General features: G+C 58.4%; 1 protein-coding gene across 15 annotated transcripts in view; it reads right to left on the bottom strand.

The window, feature by feature from the left end:
* SEC16A (SEC16 homolog A, endoplasmic reticulum export factor) overlaps nucleotides 1-17227 on the bottom strand; it is a 30901-nt gene extending 13674 nt beyond the window's left edge. For 9 of the 15 annotated variants that reach the window (XM_043470055.1, XM_043470053.1, XM_043470052.1 and 6 more), the window contains exons 1-11: nucleotides 16447-16655; nucleotides 9083-12701; nucleotides 7401-7531; nucleotides 5274-5371; nucleotides 3982-4108; nucleotides 3365-3563; nucleotides 3108-3282; nucleotides 2061-2203; nucleotides 1356-1417; nucleotides 1112-1250; nucleotides 582-821 (exon numbers count right to left, since the gene is read on the bottom strand). In XM_043470055.1, the coding sequence (XP_043325990.1) occupies nucleotides 582-821; nucleotides 1112-1250; nucleotides 1356-1417; nucleotides 2061-2203; nucleotides 3108-3282; nucleotides 3365-3563; nucleotides 3982-4108; nucleotides 5274-5371; nucleotides 7401-7531; nucleotides 9083-12634 (4866 nt within the window). In that variant the 5' untranslated portion in view covers nucleotides 12635-12701; nucleotides 16447-16655. Of the gene's footprint in view, nucleotides 1-581; nucleotides 822-1111; nucleotides 1251-1355; nucleotides 1418-2060; nucleotides 2204-3107; nucleotides 3283-3364; nucleotides 3564-3981; nucleotides 4109-5273; nucleotides 5372-7400; nucleotides 7532-9082; nucleotides 12702-16446; nucleotides 16657-16994 lie in introns of those variants that run through there. The other 6 variants (XM_043470057.1, XM_043470056.1, XM_043470054.1 and 3 more) reach the window with 3 other exon arrangements.
* Nucleotides 17228-18259: the final 1032 nt, after the last annotated feature.

Below are 18259 nucleotides of genomic sequence, written 5' to 3' on the forward strand. Positions count from 1 at the left end.
CTCTTACCCAAATAACCTGGGCCGCAATTCAGAAAACTTCTGACCAAGAGGCAAAAATGTTGTAACAGAGACAAATGCTAATGAAACTGAAGAGATTGTGGGATTTCCCTCAGCTGTAAAAGGTCCTCGTTAAGACCACCCACTCATCACACTGAGTTTCGCTGGCCCCGTTCCGCAGGGCCAGGTGCCCGCACGGAGCCCGTGCAGGGCGTGTCACCACGGCGCTGCCCGCCTGGGCCCCGGCTGGGTCCCGGCCGGTCCTCTCTAGCACAGGCCCCGCCCGCTCACGGCAGCAACGGCGCGCTCCCCCCGGCTGCGTGAGAACACGCGGAGCTGTCCTGAGCACGCGCTCACCCCGATACACCACACACAGCAGGGCCCAGCCCCGAGCCCGCGGACCTGCCGAGGGACGCAGCACGGAGCCAGCAGCCCCGACACCAGCGACGCTCGGGCCGGGCCACCATTCGCGCCTTCAGAGCCGACACGTGCACGCTGGTCTCGGCAGAACGGGACCCCCCAGCAGGGCGCTCTGCCCCAAGCGTGGGGCCTGCACCCATGTCCCGCCAGCGCGGGTCACTCACCTTCTTGCGGCCGTAGAGCAGCAGCTCCCGGAACCGCTCCGTGTCTTTCTCGAGGGTGCTGGCGGCCTGACTGTCCGTAAGGAACGAGAGCTGGGCCTCGCCGGACTCCTCCTCCTCCACCTGCTCCACGGCCTCATTGGTGAAATCGATCAGGTTGGCCTCATTTGGCGACTTCCCAGGAAGCCACACGGTTCGGTGGTCTCGTAACAAGAGCTCCGCAATGTCTGTGCCCACCACGGTCTGCAAGGGCCAGGAGGGAAAGCAGGCTCAACCACAGACAAACCTTCCTGCAGGGGGCAAGACCATCCTAGCTTTGGTCGGGGACGGCCCGTCAGACCCCCTCAGGTGCAGAGCTGCTCCCCCCTTGCTGGGAGCGACACGGGCAAACCGCACATGCCCGGCAGGCCAACGATGGGGAGGCCCCCGGACGAGAATGCCTGGCCCAGAAATCCTGCCAGATCCTCCTGGGGGCCGAGGACCCTGGGACTAGAGCTGACGAGAAGGGACGCTCTAGGAGGGGAGATACGTACCCCGTTCTGCCTGCACAGCATGACAATAAAGCTCCAGAGGAGACTCGCAGACTCTTTGTCTATTAAGTTTTCATTCTGCAAACACTTTGTAGCCTTGTTCTGTGCAAAATTAATAACATCCACTTTATGGGTGTCATCTCTGCAAAAAGAACACACGCTCGGTGAACAGCGGCCACTGCACCTGCCAGGCCATGCTCAGCACGGCCAGCGGACGGGCACCGAGGATGCTTCTGTGGGCACGTACTTGCCGAGAGGTCCTGGGAAGGCCCGCATCTCCTCCTGCTCCGGCGTGTGCTGCAGCAAGGTCTAGGCAGGGACAGGGAGAGCGGTTCAGGGGGACGGTGCAGTACCGCCCAGCCCAGCCCATGTCTGTTGGCCACACTAGCAGACAGAGCTATGGACAGTGTCCTGGGGACAGCCTGTCCCCCCGCGGGGGGCAGCGAAGCCTCCATCATGAAGCGTGGGCAAGCCAGCTCTACAACAGTGACTTCCAAACTTTACTTAAGCAGTGAGACCCCTTCCTCCTGCCCAAACTCTGACACAAGGCCTGGATATACGTGATGGCAGAGGCCTGCCAGGCACAGGCCTGGGGCGCCCCACACCAGCCCCCCGTGGTCATGAGGCACCTCTGCCCATTCTCCAGATCACCGGTAAAATGAACATCTATGGAGCCCTCCCTCCAAAACCAGAAAATTAAACAACAAAAAATGAACACAGGATAAAAGCAAAATCCAGAAGATTCTTACTAAAAAAATACTGACTTCTGGGAGGAAAAATAGATGGTAGAACAGAACCAAAACAACCTACAAATCAAAGACTCACAGAAGTTAACTTTTCTTAAGATTGCTCTTTCAGGCAAGGACACGTAAGTTGAAGATGACAGGCTGCAGAGCACGTTTTCGGGGTGGGGGGCTGAATGACGACACGGAACTGCTCCCCACGGAATTACCTCCATGCTGTGAATTTCAACCAGTGCAGGCTGTCCTTCTGAAGGCAGGTTTGGAATCACTTTGATGAGCTGGCCCCCAGGACCAAACCTGGCACAGACATGGGGCACCGAGAACTTCTCGGGAGAAGAGGGTCTCGATGGAGCTACATGTGAATCAAGTGAAAAAGAAACCACCAGCTTGTCAGTTTTTAATGCTTCTGAACTAGATCAATACCTCAGATTTTCAAGACACCCAGACAGCCAGAATCACAGATTATCCAGATCAACTGAGTTTCAACTATTAAACATCCTATTGAAAAGTACAATTTACACGTGTCACACAAACAAATCATTAAAAACGAGGAAAGTCTCCTCTAAAACGGAAAGGTTCCTTTAAAAGCCATCAGGCCGCAATGTTTCTACAGAAGCCTGCTCAGGGGGCCCCTGCGCACTCCTCACGGCTGTGACCGCGGAGCAGCCCCGGCGCGGCGAGGCAGCGGCCGAGAGAGAGACAGCGCAGGCAAGCAGGAAGGGAGGTCTCCAACCACAGGCCCTCCGGGAAGCCCGCCGGAGCTGCCTGTTCTCCAACTTCACACACGGGCACAGCTTTCCCAGAAACAGCATGTGATCAAGCATCTCCAAAGTGTGCTGAGATGCAGCACGTGCAATAAGTAAATGACCAGAGCTTTTCAAGGAGAACCAGGCTTCCTCTAAGAGCCCCGCACCCGTGCAGTCAGCCTGGTGGCGGGGGGCTGTCCCTCCACGTGGGGAGCTGAACTGGGCAGGAAGCCTGAAGGCAGCGCTGTGCTGAAGTGGGTATGATGGACGGGCCGGGGAACCAAACTGCAGCCCCAGGACACAAGCGGCCCAGCGTGGTAAGCGCCACCCCTCAGGACGGGCGCGCTGGGCACGGCGCCCTTGCATGGCAGTGAAGCCCAGGCCCGGCCATCACCAGTTCCCACCCGGGTTGTAACTCAGCCCCTTCCTCACTGCGGGCGCAGACGCCAACCCCAGGAGCTCCTGGGCCCCCCTCTGCGCCGTGCACACCCAGGGCCTTGCTGCACACACCTTGCTCCACGGAGGGCCAGCTGGCCTCGGTGGGGTAGCCGTACTCTGGGAAGCCTGGTGCGCCGTGGAAGTCGCTCCCGTAGGGGCCGTAGGCATAATCGCCGTGGAAGGAGCCCAGTGCAGGGGGCACCTCGTAGGACCCGGCAGGCGTGTTGTGACTCCGGTACACCTGACTCTTCAGGAGCACAAAGCCAAAAGGTGACGCCCCTTGGCTGCCCGCCGTGAGCCCGGGTGGCCCCGGAGCCCGCCCCGCCTACCTGGTGGGAGTGGGCGCTGAAGCTGCTGCGGCGGCTCGGCAGGCTGGGCGCGCTGCGCAGGCTACGCGCCGAGTGCTGGCTGTGCTCGCTGTGCCGGTCCGCCTCCTCCCCGTACGGGTCCCGAGGCGGCTCGGGCTCGTCGTCAAAGCTCCCGGTGAAGCGCGGGTCGTACCTGTAGCGGTCATCGTATTTCTCGGGCCTGGAGGAGGCGGCAGGCAGAGGCAAGGCTACTAAGTTGCACAGGGCTGAGCCCCCCAGGGTCCTGACCCCAGGAATGACACTCGCCCGAGCCCACGCTGTGGCGGGGTCACCGCACCCACGGCCAAGCTCAGGCCCTGCCTGAGACCAAGAGACACAGGCTGGGGGTCCATTCCGAGGCAGTCGCACCTCTCGAGGACCCGCGAAGAGGAGGCTGAACTGACCCCCGGCACTTGTTCTAAGGTCAGTTCCCCTCCAAAAGCCCAAAGAAAGGACCTCTGGTTCACCCTCCTCCACTGACAGTGGCGGGTCCCCGGGAGCCAGATGTGACCACAGCTCTCGAGCAGACATAAGGACCCGAGGGCGAAGGCCTAGCTGACTCACGACCTGCCCTCCGTATCGGAGTTGGTTCTACCCACCTGTCCCCATAGGCGTAGTTCTCCTTCCTGCAGGAGTCGTACTCAGCATCATACCAGTACCTCCGGTCGTAGGCACGGGGATCTCTGAACCGAGAACCGTAGTAGAACCGATCCCAGCGACCTGGGTCTACAGCAAGAGGTCAACAGGTTGGTACAACATGAAAAAGACACTGCTCTGGCTAGCACTGGAGAAACCAGGCCATCCCAGGACTGAAGGATGCTCCGAGCCTCTGAGAGGAACGAAACTCTCCCCCCGAAAAGCAGCACGACCCTGGGGAACGTTAACTGTGAGGCATGAGAGCACCCAGAGCGTCTTCCTCCACTGTGACCCTAAAGGCCACTGGCTACCCTTCTCTCAACACGTGATTAAAAACAAACTTCATTCATCTCTCTTCTCTAATGTAGTCCAGAGAGCTTTAGGAAATACTCTCAATGGACCCACAAGGTGCTACTGCATAGTACATGGAGCTATATCCGATCCCCTGGAGCAAACAATAACGGAAGAGGATATTTAACAAGGACCAACACGTGTGTGACCGGAGCTGCTTTGTGTACAGGAGGCATCAGGCGCAACACTAAAGCAACCACGCCTCAGTGAAAAGCAAGCAAAACCTAAGAAGTGCTCTCAAACTGAAAGACTGCTTTTCCAAAGCATGTTAACTAACACGATAAACAATCCGGACGTATCGCTCTGGGCAAACACGTGCAGAACTATGCGTAAAGCAGCGCAAACACAAAGTGGAGGAGGAACCCCAGAAGACAGGGAAGCAGGTGGCTGTCGCGGACAAACGGCTGCAGGTCGGGACCCTGCTTCTGACCACGGCCGGGCAGGGGGCCCCGGGGGGCTGCTCAGGGCACGCGCGCCAAGACGCACAGCCCGCCTGATAGCGGCGGCGCCTGAAGGGGAGGGGCACGGCCACCGCAGTCTGCTCTGTCCAACCCGAGGGCCCCTGTCGCATCACACGTGACTGGTGCAGGGGGCCGCTGGCCCCTCGCTTCATTTTAATCAATTGTAACAACTGATTGTTTATCAATTGTACCTACCTAGAATTATGCTTTGCTAGAAAGTCAAAGAAAACAGACACACTACTAAGACTAAGCTAATACTTACCAGTGAATGGTAGCAATATAATTATTTCTAGATGCAAATTAGGCTACTGGATAAAATCATGTGACTAATAAAAGGGAAAACTTTCCTAAGAAAAATCACCGTGCCGCCGCCTTGCACCTGGCTGCACCAAGGTCTGAACACGCGTCTGCTGCAGTTAGCCTGGGACAGTTTCTGAACTCACCTCCGTAATCGTACTGGCTGGGATAGTAACCTGCATAGTAATCACTCTGACTGCTCCATCCACTTTTGGAATTATAGTAACCTTCAGGATACGCTTGCCTGAAAAACACACACAGTGCTGGTAAAAAACAAGATGAGATGCTTCTTAACATGCGACAAGATTCCAGCCAACACACCCAGAGCCACAGGCGTTTGTGACAACGCCTCGGTTGGGGGAAAATTCCATCAGGAGATATGAACCAGTGACGACAGTAAGGTTACGGGACTCCCTACTATAAAGCAAAAAGTCTAGCTGTTGAGGCAACTCTGGAAGTGCCGTTCAGCAGAAGAGGACTGGCCCTTCTCGGGGTGCTCAGGAGTAGAAGCAAAAGGCACTGAGCTACGGAAAGCAAGCTAGCCCCGACTGTAACACCCTCCCCCCAACCATGACCGTGTGCCCCCCGAGAGGGGAGGAGGCCCTGACTCCGTTCCAGCTGACTGCCCAGCGCCACTGGCTCTTACTGCAAGACGGGCGGGACCAGGCCCACTGGGTCAGGAAGATCCTGGGAAGGACTTAATAGCACTTCTGATTTTTAAACTGTGACTGCAAACCCCTGGGAATGGCTCACTCCAGGATGCAGCTGCCCTTAAAGAGTGGCCCCCCCACCACTGCGGTAACAGCACCCGCTGACTGGGGGCCCTGGGTCAGCACTAGGGCGCCGCCAGCCCCACCACGGGGGTCCAGAGACACGCCCTGAGCGGGAGCAGGGCGGGGCACAGCCACCCTGCTGCTCACCCGCAGCAAGGACTCCACTTGGACACCCAGGGCACTTTCTTCCCTCCCGCAGCTCCCCTAGACCATGACCACCTGAGCACAGCACAGAGATGCTCCACACACGCACACAGGCCTGCACGCGTGTGTGTGCGCGCACACATACACACAAAGGAGACAGCAGACTGTTCCTCTCCGCAAGGGCGTAGTGAGGACGCAGAGGGGCCTGGACACTACAGGCTAGGCGACAGACCCCTGCCAGGTAACCAGGCCCGCCTCCGCTCGGTCACCTACAACAGCCACAGCTCTTCTGGGCCCCTCGGGTTAGCCTGCAGGCTGGAAGAGGAGATTGGAACGGCGAGGTGTGCCCTGGCCCCGCCCTCCCTCGCCTCTCAGGGCTTCCAGGATACACCTGCCTGGGGCTCTCCCAGATCAGAGTGCCCAGTGTGACGACAGCCTCGCCTCCCAGGGGACAGATGGGCACGGCCTCCCACCGAGCACCCAGAGCGCAGGGGTCTGAAGCGCAGCGCATCCCTCCGCAAGGACGGGGGTCCGGCCGGACAGACCCGGCTATTTCTCCAGATGAGCTTGGGACCAAGGACTTAAAATAGCAGGAGCAGCCGTAAATCTGCAACGCAGTGGGGACACGGTCTTCCCCTGCACCATTCTCTTGTCTATCACGAGCTGAAGGAGCCTCACAGTCTTGTAGAAACCCGGCCCTACAAGACGAGGTGCCTGGGTACACGAGGCCACTATGCCAGGTGGCGAGGCTGGACCCTAACCCACTGACACCTCTGAGTGGGAGGACTGCGATCTGCTTAAATTTTTACTCAGCTGAAGGTGTGATGCCAAGGATCTTTCGAAATGCCTTGCCTGTAACTGCAAAGCCGAGATGCGCTCAGTTGGGTAGAGAGGCGAGAGCGTGCTCGCTGGGAGCCTCCTGACCGAGGCAGTGCCAGGCAGACAGCCCAAGCCTGCGACTGCTGCTGCCAACAGGCCACACTCCATGCTGCACCCTGAGCCTGCCTGGCCTGGGCACCCCTGGAACCAGCGTGGGAAAGAACCTCCCCAGGTCAGAAGCTGCCATGTGGGCCCTCGGCAACAGGACCACTGCCCAGGCCGGGAGGAGCCCTGCTTGAGGGCAGGGGGCCTTCCCGTGGCCCCGCCCAGGGTCTGGCCTGCCCAAGACCACCTGACGACATGCCTGTGACCATGCTGAGGCAGCAGGCTCCGTTCGACTCAAAGATGCAGCCTACAGTCTGTCTACATCCACGAAACACACACACACATTCAAGAGATTTCTATGATGCTTCGCAAACACAATCTCTTCCAAATCACTAAGCTACCGCCACAGCCAGGAACACAGACGTCCATCACCTGGCGGCCGGCCGGTCGGAGCAGTGGCTGGCCCGGGAGCTGGGCCGCTCGGGCTCGGGGTAGCGGTAGGGGTCCACGTAGGCAGCGCTGTCGCAGGGCCTGTACCTGGGGTCGTAGAGGCTATACACGTCCTGCCGAAAGAAGGACACCGTCATTAGACGCCAAGCACCTCGCATGGCTCTCACAGCACAGGTGAGGCTCTGCAGATGGCCCTGTTTCGAAGACGGACGGCCTGGCCTGGCTCAGGAGACGGCCATATGGCAGCGGGCCATGCCAAGGTGACCCTCAAGGGCTCTCTTCTGCTTCCTGAGGTCTCACCTGTGGAGGTGCTGAGACCCCACAATCTGGGGGTCCCACTTCAGGTACCAATTCAAGTAAGCAAAAGAATCTGGGTCCCCTGGGAATGGGTCCTGCGGGCACAGGTAGCCCCAGAAAGAGGATCGAGCTCTAGCCTGACGAGGCTTTCAGCCCCTTCCAGATGCAGCAGCCCCATGGCTCTATGGCCATGCTGGAACCTAAGGCAGAGACGGGTGATCCAGGCATGAGCCAGACCTGTCTTTCCTGTCTCAAGGCCTGATTCTCTATCAAGAGCTGGCAGAAGACGAGACAGCATGGAACGTGGACTTACTCCTGGCCCCCGCTGGAGGCTGGGCTCCCACACAGCAGCACTGGGTGCCGGCTGGGACTCGGGCCTCCACACTCCGCCCGCCCACCCTGGGCTCCTACAGAGCGTCACTTCCTTCCATGGAAATAAGTCTCTGGGGCTCCTCCTGGCTCTCAGACTCCCAGGTCTCAGGGTTAGGCATGTAACTCGTTCCCATGCACACACAGACGCCCGAAGCCCCTCAGGCTGCCCCACCCCCAGGCGGCCCCCAGCCCACCACAGCTCTGCTCCCTCAGCTGCTTCTGACTGTGGGGCCCCCAGTGTGGGGTCCACACCCACATCAGACACGGGGCTCCAAACTCCAGGGTCCACAAGCCTTCTACCTCTGCGGACTGTGGCAATGCTGGGCCAGGACATGAGATGCTGACAAGCAATCAAAGGTGTGTCCGCGTGGATCGCCCTAAAGCAGGATTAAACAGAACCTAACCAGCACTCGTGGGCCTGGATCCCGGTGGAGAGGTGAGAAGCACAGCGGCACCCCTGCCGTGGCCAGGTGCCTGAATGTGTATACAATGCCACTGCTCTTCACTGTCTCATCTGCACTACACCCCACATTTCTTACCCTAAATGATTTTATCCTAAAGAAGGGCTTTAAAAGACTAGAGCTTTCCTGTTTCTTCTCAAATACGTTTTTTATGTTAAAACCAGAAAGAACCTTCAAGAGGCTATTGCAGTTTCCCAAAATGTGCCACCCAGAACCCTGGCTCTGCGGCGAGCCGGTGGGCGGGACAGGAAGTGAGGGTCCTTTCTCACGAGCTGGGGCATGCTGTGCTAGGCAAGAATGAGGCAGTCATCCTCCCCACTAAGGCGTGCTCACGTGCAGCGCGGCCGCCAGAAGGGCTGTGCTCCCCAGAGCGAGCTGTGTCGGGGAGCACTCTGCTCACGAAGCTCGAAGAGGGTGTGCCAGCAGGAGGACCATGGGTCCCCTCAGGACTGACCGCAGAACCCTGCCACGGAGCAGGACACGAGAAAGAGACCACTGGTCAGAGCGCTCAACCATGCGAGAGCGTGCCCCTACCTGGTAATAGTGGGGGGCTGGGCCAGGATCCGGCGGGTACGGGGAGGGGTATGGGGGCTGCCAGCCATCATACAGGGACCTGTAGTAGTAGTAGGATGCCAAGTCAGGAGGCGGGGGCTGCAGCCACTGCTGGTCGGGCCGCGGGGCCGCCTGGCTTGAGCTGGTGGACACGACAGAGGCGCTGGAGGACTGAGGCGGCCGGGACAGCAGCTGCTGACCCACGTCAGCAAGAGCTGGGCTCGAGGGCCGGGCTGGGTCTGGAGGCTGTGCCTGCACTGGGGGACTCCCTGGGTTTGAAGGCTCCGGAAGCGCTGCTCTGGGCCCCTGCGGAGCAGGCAGTGGCGGTGCCAGCTCCTGCTGGGCTCTCTCTGCACGGGGCTGATCCTGAGCCTCTTTCATCACCTGCTGATAGAAACGGTCTGGGGTGTTCGCCCCAGGCCCAGGCGGTCGATGACTGGCAGTGGTCTGCTGACCAGAGGCCAGGCCATCCGCATGGGCCGGGCTGTACATTCCTGCAGGATTTTCCAAAGTCCTACCGAACGTGAAGTCTAGGGCTCCCGAAGCTACGTCCCGACCGCCACAGACACCTGGCTTGCTGCTGTCAGGCACGGAGGTGCTGCTTGCAGGCGGCACCAACATCAGGCCTGCACCCCCCGCAGGACTGGGCAGCCCCTCAGGAGGCACACCGTCCGCGCTGTAGACCTTCTGACCTTCCGGAAGCGAGGCCTTTGGATGAGAGTGCGGCTGAACCAGCAAATTAGCAGCTGGATTGGAAACCATGTCATAGATACCAGAAACTTGTGGAAAAGGACTCTGGGCCAGATGGTTAGGCAGAGGCGAGCAGAGGAGAGAGCCTGCTGGCATCCCAGACAAAGGTACATTCTCTCCAGGATCACCCCCGGCAGCCCAGCTGCTGACTGCGGGCTTATCTCCCACCGAAGAGTCTCTCCAGGACAGAGTCTTCTCGTTAGGATTTGGTAAGGACACAGAAACGTTAACAGGCTGAGCCAGATTATAGCTTTGATCGGGCTGGGCGATCAAGACGGGCTGATTCTGCAAAGACTCAGTGGGCGGGGAGGACAGCAGGCTGGCATAGCCGGGGCCAGCCTGCAGTGGGAGGGCCTCCTCTTCACCCAGCTGGGGAGGATTCTCCAGGTTCTCAGAAGCACCAAGGCCATCCCCACTCTGAACGCCCGGGCCCACCTGCCTTGCCATCCCCTCGTCTGGGGGCTGGATCACTTCAGACAGCTGAGGTTTTGCTGGCACGTGAAGCGCGGGAGCCGCCGGGGCCAGAAGGACGTTGCCCCCAAAATCCGGGAGCTCATTCTGCGCCCACAAGGTTGTTGCAGGGCTCTCACACTTCACAGGCCCCTGCACCCTGGTCGAGGACCTCTTCTCGGGTGTTGGCAGCACCGTTTCCAAGGGCGGCCCTGCGGCCTGCAGAAGCCCCTGTCCGGCCTCCATGGGTGTGGCGAGAGGCAGCACGCAGAGCTGCGGCGGGGAGAGGGTCTCCATGTTGTCGGGGGGCTGCTCCAGGTTGCCGGGGGCGGCATCAGGCATGGCAGCGGCCACTCTGTGCTGCTTCTGGTGGGCACTAGGCCCCCTCACCTCTCCTACCACGTTGGCACGATCTGCCTCAATGGGTTTTACTCCAACCAAGTGCGACTTCACGGGTTCAAAAGAACTGTTTGCACTTGTCTGAAATATCCCCGTAGGTTTTGGGGGGCTTGGGGTCGAGGGCTGGGACAAGCTGCCGTGGTAGTTCTGGCTGGTGATCTCGTCTGTTTCGCCGCCGACAGGAGAAGAATCGATCTGCTTAAAAAACCTCCCTGGAGACTCATCCTCAGGTTTCCCCACTTCCTGCTGAATAAAGGTGCCCGAGTCGTGGGGCCTGGCTGCACCTGGAAGGCCCCGCTGGCTCTTGCTGCTGTAACTGGAGGACGCGCTGTCAGACCGTGCAGAGTGCGCCGTCACATCCAGGGCCTCGAGATTCGGGCCCCCGCCAGCCGCAGGGCCCACCGCACCAAGCCTGGGGCCAGCTGGGCCGGGAAGGGGCCCGCACTTGAGCGGATCGCCTGGGGAGGAAGGATCCATGCTGAGGGGCTCGCTCGGCAGAACTTCCTGGTTCTGAATGAACTCCAGGTTCTCAACGTTCTCATACTGAGACCCTGCACGGGCTGTGTCTGCCCACAGGTGCATGGCGGCCGCCTTAGAGGCTGCTTTCTCGTGGGGGCTGCCTGCAGACCGAGGAAAGCAGCGCTGCGGCTCCCCCCCCAGCTGCGCGGGCTCGCTGCTGGGGCCCCTGGGAAAGGCCTGGTAAGCGCCTCCCACGCCCACATGTGCGGGAAGCTGGCCGAGGCAGAAACCATCCATGTCGGCCTGCCCGGCAGAGCCTGCTGTTTCCGACGAGAGGTTCTCTTCGTTCTCTGTCTCTCCTCCTTTGAAAAACATGGCGAGTGCGCCCGAGCCCGCCTCCGGCGGGGCCCAGCCGCCCCCAGCCCCCAGCGGGTGGCGTGAGTGGCTTTCCGGGCTGTTTTCCTGAGTGAGCGGGTTAACAGGAGCCAGGCCTGACAGCTGCTCTCTGTTCACTCCAGGACTCGACCTGAGCTCCTGGTTTGCTCGAGGGTTCCCAGCTCTGGAATTCTGCCTGAATGCGCTCTCTGGATCAAAGCTGTTTACTGAGTGGTCTTCACTGGGCAGGCAGACAGCCTCGTTTCTTCCGTCACTGGCCGAGGGTCCTGGTAAGGATGCCGGGGGGCCGAGCTGGTCGTGGCCAGGACGCTGATGCAGGCTGGATGGAGGGGGAAAGTGGGTGACGCTGGAGGCGTGGGGCCCTGGGATCTGCGGGGCTCCCTCTGGGCCGGGCCAGTAATGCTGGCCTGGGGGCCGCGGGCCTCCCTGCCCTGGTCCCCACTGCCCAGGCACTTGCTGATGGGGCTGAGGCGGGAGAGGGAGCGCTGCTGGGGGCGCGGTGCTGTCGGGGGGGCTCGGCCGGCTCAGGGGTCTGTCAGGCCGAGGCACATGCCCCTGCAGAAGGCCCCCGCGAGAGCCGCTGGACCCCACTCCTGGAATGTACTGTGGAGGGTACGGCGCGTTCAGGAGCTCAGGCTCTGGGCCAGGAGTCTCGGCACTCCTGTTCGTCTCGGGCCCGTGTGGGGCCGAGGGGGCCGGCACCCCGGGAAACGGGCTGGCGTCTGCCCTGGGCTGCAATGGAGGCCCCGGCAGAGGTTCGCAGGGCCCTTGGGAGCTATCCCCAGCGCTTGTGTGAGGCACGGGCAGACCCGCACGTGGCAGGGACGGCGGCGGGGCTGGGCCTTGCAAAATGGGTGGGCTGCTTTTAGACGAGCCGCCCAGCGATGTATTCTGGAGAGCCTGTCGGCTGAAAGCAAAAGGATCTGTCACTGGCTGCAGTGGGCAGGTAATCGGGGCCATGGGAGTGTGACTGCCGGCCTGCCTCCTGTATGGGCTGTTAGACCAGAACATGGTCTGAGGACTCCCGGACGGAGGTGGCCCGACCACGCCAGACGGGACGGCCTGGGGCGGCGGCTGCATGACTGAGCTCTTGCACAATGAGACGCTGCGCAGAAAGAAGCAGGAGGGAGGTTTTCCTTAATTTGAACTGAAAAAGAAAAAAAGGAAAAAAAAAGTTAGCATAAAATTCATTTACTCAAAGTCCTGGCTACAATCAGGAAAATTGAGAAAGAAGAAAAAAACCAGGAAAACAGTTTGCATCTTGTTTAAGTCCTGAGGGATACACCCACCCCTCACCCATCCCTGGGAGGACTGCTATCCGGGGAGCGACAACACCGGCCTGGACGCCAAGGCTGGCCGCGCTGGAGCCGGCCGAGCGACTTCAGACAAGTCACTGCCCTTCTGTGAAACTGAGTTACATAACCGAGCTCCATACCCACATGGAATGCCCACCACCTCCACGATGCCCTCAGCAAGCTGGCAGGGACCAAGCAGAATCCAACACCAAGCACCAGGGACACAGTACCTCCACATTTTCCAATAAATTATCACTAGGTCCGGAAAGAGCCACCTCCTCAATTAAGACCACATACCGTACTTTTCACACAAGTTAATCTTACATTTGGAAAGGGAAACAAAAGTTAAAAACCTGCTCCTCCATTTTAACTAAAGAGCGTTATAAAGCACAGAGTAATGTAAGCTGCAAAATAACAACTATCTGAATTATATGCGCCTAAAACTCCTTTTGGAGAAGGCAGTGGCACCCTACTCCAGTACTCTTGCCTGGGAAATCCAATGGGTGGAGGAGCCTGGTGGGCTGCAGTCCATGGGGTCGCTAAGAGTCAGACACGACTGAGCGACTTCACTTTCACTTTTCACTTTCCTGCATTGGAGAAGGAAATGGCAACCCACTCCAGTGTTCTTGCCTGGAGAATCCCAGGGACGGGGGAGCCTGGTGGGCTGCCGTCTATGGGGTCACACAGAGTCGGACACCACTGAAGGACTCAGCAGCAGCAAAACCCCTTTTCTCCCCGCCTGTAAAGTGTCCGCTTTTCCACTCCGTGACTGGCTGCACACCACCAGCAAAACAAGCTGCGCCTGATGACTGGAGCTGTAACAGCTACGCTTGGAATGAAAATCCCAAGTAACCATAAAGCAGTGCTAAAACTAACCAACTATGTTCATTCGAAACTTGTCAGTGACAAGCAGAGGACCCACAAACCCTTGGCGGAAAACAAAGGAGCAGAAATCCTCTTTACGGCATTTTTTGTGGTTGTCTGTTTTTTTAGCAAAACATACTAAGTATAATCTTGAACAGTTAACCTGCACTTTTGAGACAAAAATCCAAGTAACGTCTCTTTACAAATTCCTCTTCTGTGTGTCAGCCCTTCTTCTCAGCGACACCCTCACAAATGGATTAAGGAGAGCCCATCACAGAAAAAAGTCGATACCAAAGGAAGAAATGACAGAAGGACGCTGCAGTGTAATCTACATGTTTCTGCAAGTGTACAATGTTTCTGTCCTTGGACAAAAGAGATTCAGACAAAAGATAAAGTGAATGAATGCACATTAAATAAAGTCGTTTCCTAAGGAAAGTTACCCTGTGAACCCGCTACAATTACTGCTCGCACATGGCCTCATCCCCGGCCAACAGGGAGTCCTTTCCAACAGACAAGCACTCTGACACTTAGATTTCATGGAATTAACTGTATGAAGAATTGCATCAGGGGCTTCCTTTGGTTCTAAGCTGTCATTTTAAAACTAAGAACACTTACAGCTCAGCTTTACAAGGACCCAGGGGAGGAGAGCAGAGCCTCTCCCTCTTAGATGTGAAAGGGAGACACCCAGGACCTCTTACAAAGACATGGCATCCTCCTTGGAAGGCTTCAGCAGGAAACCCTCAATCACACTAAACAGCATATATTAAAAAACAAAACACAAAGGATAGGCCCACAGGATTAATTCCTCAAGTGTCGCCGTGAGAAAAATACTGGGTGTCAGCTGAATGGCTCGGCCGCACCACTGCTCCACGGGTGACCAGATTTCCTCATCTATAAAGTGAGAGAACTGAAATGATGGTTTCAAAGTCCCTTCTGGGTTTAATCTTATGAAATTCTATTCACAGTGGATTCTGGGAGGCCCTAATCCCTACAGCTGTTTACAAGTGAAATCTTATCTGAATCTAAATTTCACAAAACATTTATACTCAATTATTTTCCTTGCAGAAACTTTCTTAGCATTATTTTCTCAATTCCTAAGGATCGCTTCATAAGCAGACGTTATCACTTCCCTACAAAGTAGCTTCCCCTTCTCTCCCCCTGACAACTAAGAGCTTTTCAACAATAAATTGTTTCATTTGGAACCATCTTCTGCCCGTGAACATTCTTCTTTTGATCTTTTATTCATCAGCAGAAAAACAATGCAAGCACATATCATTTATCTCAACTATAGGGAGTTTCATTCTGTCCAGTAAGTCATTCTGTAGCCTCAGGTCATCTAACTTTAAAAATGGCAGACTGCTTCAAAGAAACCAGCTGATCTTCCTAAAGATACATTATTCATAACTGTAGCACTTCAATTAAGCTGCCTTGGATCTACCTGAAATAAGCACAACCTGTTTCAATACAAATTTCCTGGCTACTGAACTGAGATAATGAAAGCACACGTCTCTCCCACGAGGGCAGCCGCCTCAAGCACGAGCATGTAAACCATCCGGAGCTCCAAGAAGCACCTGGGAGTCCAGGCTCTGCCCTTGAGGCGACTGCTACGCGACATAGCTATCAAGACTATGGGACACCGGGCACAAAGACAGCACAGACCCCGACTCTTCTGAGTACAGAATCAAACATCCAGATGTTAGGGAAAAGGAAGGGGGTTTCTAAGCACTGCCGAAAGCAACGAAGAGCCAAAAGGACACCCTGATGTTAAGTTAAGATGCTTACAGAGGCAGGAGGGAACCATATTAAAATTTACACGCTACCCTAAATAAAACTTTTGAGACTTAAACTGCAGTAATTATCTGTTAAGGTATATGAGTCACAAAAAACAAGAAAGGACTTTTTGCCTCTTGCCGGATCTCTATGAGACAAGAGCACCTGGAACACTAAGAAAGAGCATTGCTGGGGGCGGGGGGGGGGGGGGGTGTGCAGTGCAGACACTTGAACAGGTATCACCCTAGGAACAACTGTCTGTGACTCAAGTTTGCTTCTTAACCATTTCCGGGGATGGGAAACACTTTTCCAGTTAACCTCTACATCCAATGTATTTAAAACAAAATCTTAATAAGCAACCCAACCTCCAAGCCATTTAAAACTTTACAGGTAAAACAGCAAAACTGATTTTAGGTGGCTGTCTCAAGTCCAAGACGCTCTACAATAATACTTTCATCACAGAAAGCGCAGGTTAGTGGACACACTCCTCTGCCCCTTGATACAAAACACAGCGCCTGACCTCGGTTGCAACATCTAGGTGACCTCCCCACGAGATTACCAATAGACGCAATAAGGCTGCAGTTCCTCGGTTCAAATATCAATGTACCTCATCGCCGGCAGGGCTCAGCAGAAACCAAACTGCGAACCCTTCGAAGCAAAGGGCACGCTAAACTGTGAAAAGAATTCCCGAGGTGTTTCTACTCTCTAAAGAGTTGCAGGTCTGGCTTTTCCTCCAGCCTTTCCAGCATAACCCCACACCGAGATCACAACGGCCAGGATCCACACAACTGATCCGACAGCCTGTGCAGATGTGGGGCCACGTCAGCACTCATGGTGGTCTCCTGGCCTGCTCGGCCCGCAGGCCCGCGCCCGAGCCCCCCGGCGGCTCCCCGGAGACGCTCCCGTTCGCTTCGGGCTGGGCCCGGTCCGGTCGCCTCCCTCCGCCCCAACCCCGAGCCTCACCGGCGCGTTGCAGGGAGGCCGCGGCCCCCGCCGGCTCCTGCCCGGCCCCTCCGCGACCCCCGACACCGGCTCCTCAAGAGCCGCGCGCAGAAGACAGCTCGGCGGTTGCTACAAGAGCCGACACAGCAGCCGCGGCAGCCATCTTGGCACATCCGGCTCCGGGGGCCGCAGGCTCCGCGCCGCCGACGTGTCCGACAGCGACGTCAGCCCGCGCCACGCCCCTCGCAGGGGCCCTCGGGACGCCCCGCCCCTGCCCCATTCAGTCTCGCCCCATTCTCATGGCCCCGCCCCTGAACCCCGCCCCGTCTCACCGTCCACCCCTGAGGCCCCGCCCCTTCCCCTGCCGCATCCAGTCCCGCCCCATTCTCATGACCCCGCCCCTCAGCCCCGCCCCCCGTTCTCCACCGCCCATCCCTGGAGCCCCGCCCATCCGTGGGCCCCGCCCCTTCCCCTGCCGCATCCAGTCCCGCCCCATTCTCATGCCCCCGCCCCTCAGCCCCGCCCCCCGTTCTCCACCGCCCATCCCTGGGGCCCCGCCCCTCGCCCACCTGCCCGGTCCGGCGCGCGAGGACCGCTTTGGGACGTCGCACAGGTTATGCTGGCTCTTTCTCCCGGCCTCTCTGGCCTGAGGATGTGAGAAGAGTCGGGAGCCTTCCAGCAAACCCAAGGAAAGGCTCAGTCTTGAACGACGGACGCCAGCAGGTACCCCGGTCGAGAGCGGCTACCGGGCTGCTCCGAGAACCCGAGGGGCGCCTCGGCGCAGGCGCGTTCCTCGCGTCCTGCCGTTGGACTTCCGAAGCCTGGGAGACGGGCGGAAGGCCACCGCGCATGCGCCGGCCGCCCCCGTGGGCTGCGCGTGCGCGGCTCGCGGCGGCGCGCGGGTTGCCTAGTTACCGCTCCTGGCTGCGGGGGCTTCCAGATCTCACCTGCAACCTCGTCCCGGCGCACCGGTAGCTCTCTGGAAGCCCTCCCGCTGCGTAACGATGGAGCAGGAAGAGACACGCCCTGGCCCCCAGTCCACAGCCACCCAGGCTCCGGCTTGGGAGGGGGGGGGTCTTCCTGTGCACCTGCGGCCCCCAGCCGCCCCACCCCGGCTCGGCCGTCGCCTTCCCCGGACACGTGCTCTGTCCCGTCGTTTCCTTCCCCTGCGCTCCCCGGCGCTGGCCGCGCAGCCTCCGAACCCCCTTTTGTCTGCCCTAAGCCCCATCAAGGCCCCTAACTCTCCCAGTGAGCGGCATTAGCCCAGTGATGCCCTGTGGATGGAAGCTAGGGTCTCTGTGTGGTTTCCCCTAACCATTGTCGAATGGATATTTGTGTTGAATGAGGGCGACCCCGAGGTACCAAGTGGCAGAATGGGCCGCTGCGCCTGGCTCTCCTGTGCCTCGTGTGGTCGCTCCCCCTTCCCGGTGCCCACCCGGAGACACCATCCGATCGCACTCATAGAGGATCTTAGGGAGGAGAGGTTTCTGTCATTGGTACCATCATTCTCCCAGTGAGAAAAGGCAGGTGAAGAAGCCACCAGCTTGACCCAGGGCACTCACCTGCAGCCTGCCTGGCACAGGGAAGGGCAGCAGCCTGTCCAGCTGGCCCCAAGGCCTTACGAGGGCAGAAGGGGTGGCACGTGGGGCTTGTCCACTTGTCCCCCACCCAGCCACTGAGCTCCCAGCAGCTCTGCCTGCTGTGCTCTGGCCTGGCTGAGGTGGGAGGGCACCCTGGGTGCTGGTGGGACCCAAAAGCTTGGGAAGAAGGAAGGAGTGTGGTTCTATTTGTTGGCAAGGGAGCAGCCACGCTGTCAGCGCCCTGGGCGGGTGCG

The sequence above is a fragment of the Cervus canadensis genome, chromosome 5, assembly GCF_019320065.1.
Source record: "Cervus canadensis isolate Bull #8, Minnesota chromosome 5, ASM1932006v1, whole genome shotgun sequence".
Classification (NCBI taxonomy): domain Eukaryota; kingdom Metazoa; phylum Chordata; class Mammalia; order Artiodactyla; family Cervidae; genus Cervus; species Cervus canadensis.